The 6000-nt window shown below is 42.1% G+C and overlaps 1 protein-coding gene across 1 annotated transcript in view; it reads left to right on the forward strand.

Moving 5' to 3' along the window:
* The window catches only part of LOC148147429 (putative G protein-coupled receptor 139), a 71821-nt gene extending 70128 nt beyond the window's left edge, over nt 1-1693 (forward strand). Inside the window, exon 2 of the mRNA XM_087995628.1 lies at nt 765-1693. Coding sequence (XP_087851754.1) covers nt 765-1693 — 929 coding nt within the window. The remainder of the gene's footprint in view (nt 1-764) is intronic.
* Nucleotides 1694-6000: the final 4307 nt, after the last annotated feature.

Genomic DNA, 6000 nt, shown 5'->3' on the forward strand with positions numbered 1-6000 from the left:
CCTCATTATATAAGAATGAGCTGAGATAGTGCATACATTTCCAATTATTCTTCTGGTGTCCACCACCCTGATTAGCTCTCCTGATTTAGCCTTTTATACAGCATGGATTAATCATAGGCCCTCTGTGACCACCATTCTTCTGTAGTTATCACAATTCCATTCTTCGCACATACCTTCTATTTCACAGCAGGTTCTTAAGCAATCCACTCTCACAGTCAGAACATGGTCTTTCTCTCATGCATTCCCCTTGCTGCTCTTAATGAGAAAACTCTCCTCTGTTTTCTAATACAGCAATTACACCATTTCGAGAACCAGATAACTCCAACTCAGTTTATATATTCAAACTACCACTCTTCCTATCAGTTAACAATAAACCACAGTATCACCATGCTATCCCTCAATGAAACAATGATCCTCACTATTACCTCTCCCAGTCCAGCAGCAAATGCTGCTCCAATGTGGAGAAACACAAAGCCTCTTCAGTGAATCCTATCTTCACCCCAAAGATGTAGCCGTAACCAAGGGGACTCGTCTCTCAGCCGCTTTCCTCATTGTTGTCATGATCATCTGAGAAAAAATCACGACTGTTTTAAAATTGATATTTCTTTAAGTTCTTGCAGTTGATTGTTAGTCTTCAGCCTTGATTAATAAAATCATTAGTAGAGTTATATGGAGGTTTCAAGTATAAGATACAGAAATTTCAACAGATAAACAGCCAAAGTGGTACATTAAACTTGGCCAGTAACACTCACCTTTATTTGCAGTTAATCTACTGGCAATTGTAATCCTGTCTCGGGGAAGCTGTGATCTCTCTAAAACTGTCACTCATTACCTGGTTGGCATGGCAGTTGCAGATCTCCTGGTTGTCATTACGGATGTGATCCTGAGATGGTTTATTATTTATTTACCTGTTTCCTTCCTGGATATCACTCCTGTCTGTAGTTTGATTATGGCTCTCATTCCTGCCACCACGATGAACTCTGTCTGGTTGATGGTTACTTTCACGATAGATCGATATGTAGCTCTTTGCTGCCAGAAGCTGAAAACCAGATACTGCCGTGAGAAAATTGCAGCCGTGATTATTGGAACAGTGAGTATGCTGAGCTGTTTGGAAAGCATTCCTTGTTTCTTTAAATTCAAAGCTAAGTATATCTTCAATAACTTGCAGTGGTTTTGCATCACAAAACCGGAGTATTATACTTCAAACGTTTGGACAGTATATGTACTTCTCCATCGCCTTCTATCTCCTTTCCTCCTAATACTTCTGATTCTCCTCATGAACCCTCTGACTGTCAGACATATTGTAAAAGTCAACAAAGCACGCAGAAGACTCCAGGAGGATAACAACAGGCTGACATTTAAGGATCCAGAAATTGACAGACACAGAACATCCATCATTTTACATTTCACTATCTCAGGCAGTTTCATTGCTTTGTGGGCGACTTATGTTGCACTGTTTCTGTATCAGCGAATTGCATTCATACATAATGCGGATCCAATTTCACCCACTGCAGGTACTATTGGATACGTACTCCTGTTCCTCAATACCTGTGCAAACACCTGCATCTACACAGTCACTCGGAGAAAATTTCAAGAACAGTTGAAAATCATTTTGGCATATCCTTTCATTCAGATTGTCAGATCTATCAAACAGTCAACAGCAGTAAATGTAGCTTCATCTCATAAACAATGAACTATCAGAGATTGGCAGCTGTGTGTTCTGATCTGGAGCTTGGAAGAGCAATGTTGTGCCTGGAACATGGGTCTAAAGCAGCTTCACATGTATTTCCGTGTTCAAGTCTTTATGCAATTCCAGTTTGAACATCGAACAGTAAATCACAGGAACAAGCCCTTCAGCCCACCATGTAAGGGCCAACCCTGATGCCATTTTAAACTAATCCCTTCTGCCTAACATGGTCTGTATCCCCCTATTCCCTGTCATTTCATGTGTCTGTCTCAATGCCTTTTAAACTTTGCTAATGCTTCTACTGCCTCCCCCTGGGAAACGTTCCAAGCACCCACTACCATCTGTGCAATAGATACTGCCTTCTATTTCCCCTGGGAAACTTCGTTTGCATCTTCTCCAAAGCCTTTGTATTCTTCCTATAACATGATGACCAGAACTACACGAAATACTCCAAATGTAGCCAAACTAAAGTAATACACAGCTGCAACATGACTGTCAACATTTTTAGGCAAAAGTGAGGACTGCAGATGCTGGAGTTTAGAGTCGAGGCTGTGGTGCTGGAAAAGTACAGCAGGTCAAGCAGCATGCAAGGACCAGGAGAATCGACATTTCGGGCAAAAGCCTTTCATCACGAATAAGACTGTGAGCCGATGGGGTGGTGAGATAAATGGAAGGGGGTGTGAGGCTGTGGGAAAGATAGCTGACAGCACGATAGGGAGATGGAGCTGGGGGAAATGGTGATAGGTCAGAGAGGAGTGTGGAGCGAATAGGAAGGAATGAAGATGGACAGGTAGGGCAGGTCATGAGGGCGGTGCTGAGTTGGAACGTTAGATCTAGGAAAAGGTGAGGGGAGAGGAAATGAAGAAACTGGTGAAATCTACATTGATACCATGGGGTTGGAGAGTCCCGAGGAGGAAGGTGAGGCATTCTTCCTCCAGGCATCGGGTGGCAATGAAGTGGCGATGGAGGACCATCCACATCTATCAAAGTTTTACCTGCACTTCCATACATGTCATTTACTGCATCCGTTAGTCCCAATGTGGTCTCCACTAAATTGGAGAGACAGGACGCCTAATTGGAGAGCAATTCAAATAACATCTCCGGGATACCTGCACCAACCAAACCCACCACCCTGTTGCCGAACACTTCAACTCCCCCTCAAACTCCGCTGAGAACATGCAGGTCCTGGGCCTCGTTCATACAAAAGGAGGATGTCAGATGTTGATCTACATTCAAACAGTCATCACCTAACTAATTTCTCCACTTCCTGCCTCAAACTTAGACAACTCCCAATTTAGCACGTTCACCCAAAGACCAGTGTCATCCTTATAAATAACCATCTTCAAACTTACAGAATTATAATCACTGTCCTCAAAATGCTCTCCCACTGTAACATTGATAACCTGGCCAGGCTCATTTCCAGACACAACATCAAGTTAGACTATCGAAAAATTATTTCAAGAAACCTCCCTGGATGCACTTAACAAATTCTGTCCGATCTAAGCCCTGCCACTGAGGGAGTCCGTAAATATAGAGGAGGTTAAAATCATGCACCCCAACAACATTGTTGTTATTACATAAAGTCATGCAGATGTATTGCACGGAAACAGACCCTTCGGTCCAACTCATCCATGCTGACCAGATATCCCAACCCAATCTAATCACACCTGCCAACACCTGGCCCACATCCCTCCAAACCCTTTCTATTCATATCCATCCAGATGTCTCTTAAGTGTTGCAATTGTACGAGCCTCCACCACTTCCTCTGGCAACTCATTCCATACATTTACCACCCTCTGAGTGAAAATGTTGCCTCTTAGGTCTCTTTTATATCTTTCCCCTCTCACCCTAAACCTGTGCCCTCTAGTTCTGCACTCCCCCACCTAGGGAAAAAAATCTTTGTCTATTTATCCTATCCATGCCCCTCATGATTTTATATACCTCTATAAAATCACCCCTCAACCTCCAACAGTCCTGGGAAAACAGGCCCAGCCTATTCAGCCTCCCCCTATTGCTCAAATCCTCCAACCCTGGCAACATCCCTGTAAATCATTTCTGGGCCAGTTCAAGTTTCATAACAGATTTCTGATAGGATGGGTTCCGGAATTGCAAACAATATTCCAAATGTGGCATATCCAATGCCCTGTACAGCCGCAACATGGCCTCCCAACTCCTGTACTCAATACTCTGATCTGCTTTAATACCTGTTCCTCTACTTCTGGCTTGCTATTGGGAGCCTATCATAGTGATTGCACCTTTCTTATTCCTGAGATCTATTCATATGTCCTCAATGGATTGCCTTCCACAATGTCCTCTCTTACTACTGAGAGACATTCTTCTTAATCATTAATGGTAGTCCCCCACCCCTTTTCCCTCCTTCTGAATCATGCCTTAAGCATTTAAAACCTGGAACGTTATGCTGCCAATACCAAACATCTCTCAATCAAGTTTTTTTCTAATGACTACCAGATTGTGGCTCCACATACTAGTCTAAACACTAAGCTCATGTACCTTATCAGTTATATTCCTTGCATTAAAATCAATACACATCAGAATGTCAGTCGTCATGTGTTCATTAACCCGGTCCTGCCTGCTCATCCTTTTTTTAAGTCATTCACCGATGTAGGCATCACTGATTAGGCCAGCATTTATTGCCTAAGTGTCTAGAAAGCAGTTAAGTATCAACTAAATTGCTGTGGGTCTGGTATCACATGGAGGCTAAAACAGGAAAACGTGGCAGTTTCTTTCTCTGAAGGGCATCAGTGAACCAAATGGGGTTATCCAATAATTGATAACGGTTCATCATGGTCCCTATTAGACTCCTAATTCCAGAATTTTTTATTGAATTCAAATTCCATCATCTGCCATGATAGGATTTAAACTGGTCTGCACAAAATTACTAGGGTCTCTGATTTAATCATCTCGTGATAATACCACTGGGCCAATGTCTCTCAGATCTTAATAGTCCAGATATGTGAACCCCTTCTGACAGATATAGAAACTAGCAGACATTGGAATGTGGGTTGAATGGACGGATTATAAGGCACGCAAGAATAAAAATGGGGTGTCTAGTAAATACGGAAAGAAATAAACTGCTCACAACTCGTTAGTCAAAGAATTCTAACATTAGGTGGATCCATATAATTTTGTTATAATTGTTATTATAACAGTAAGTAAACATCAATATTCTTTTGTATTTCCTGTCATGAGTTTAGTAAGGAATTTCAAAGCTCCTTAAGCGATAGGCAAGTACCCAATTAACTGGCAGTTAACACAGTATAGTTGAGGAATGCCTGGGAAGAAATGTGCTTGTGCCCATTGTGAGAAGCCGCAATAATGGAGACATGGGAGTCTGGGAAGCATCCTGAGACCTGGTCCATCTCTCGCCATTCAGGGATTTGCTTCATTGGAAATGTATGTATGTAATTAATGAATAATAGAATTGATTTGTAAATATTAAGGATTGGATATAACAAAGGTGTACACATGTATGTGCTCCTTTGGTAGTGAAGACCTCTGGATTTTCAGAGGGTTTCTTCCTACCTTTTAATTTCAATAAACTCTTTGCTGCTGGAAGTGTACTCCTGGGTGTCGAGTGAATCACTTGTTCATTCCATGCCAAAACTTTCCTCCTACAATTGGTCTTTGGCTACATATTCAACTGTATCATCTTCTATTTCTAGCCCCACTAGCACATGGCAAAGGAAGCAATCCCAAGATTACAACACGAGAAGATCTGCTTTTCAACTTTCTACCAAACTCCCTTTCAGAATATCCTGTACCTGCTCAGAGACATCCTCTACCTTGGCACCAAAGAGGCAACACATCATCCCAGAGTCTCCCTTGCAGTCACAAAAACACCTGTTTGTGCCCCTCACTATAAGACACCCTATCGCTACAGCTTGCCTACTCCTTAATCTCACTGTTGCAAAACGGTGCCAAACATGGTGCCACTGATCTGGCTGCTGCCATTGTTTTCCCCTCAGAGTACTGCCTTCGAAGACAGAGTATTTGAGACAACAGTATGAGTGGACTGGAAGTGAGTAGAATTTTGAATAGTAAAGGAAGGAAAAAACCTTGGATAGTGTGGGATAGTGCAGCGGGTAGCAGATCCATCATTATCTTATTCTGTGATGAAGCAAACTTGAAAGAGCAAATGGCGTCATCTGTTCCCATTTTTTTCTGTTCTAATATATAGCATTCTCAAGTTCCATTGGAAGCTGTCTGAATTTCTCTTGATTCAACAATTGTTCCTCTCAAGGTGGGAAATTGTGCACGTCATTCTGCTGTTCGGAAAACCTGAGAGAAAAACC

Source organism: Chiloscyllium plagiosum, unplaced genomic scaffold, assembly GCF_037043375.1.
Source record: "Chiloscyllium plagiosum isolate Xiang-an unplaced genomic scaffold, Cpla_swu_hap1 HiC_scaffold_17, whole genome shotgun sequence".
NCBI lineage: Eukaryota > Metazoa > Chordata > Chondrichthyes > Orectolobiformes > Hemiscylliidae > Chiloscyllium > Chiloscyllium plagiosum.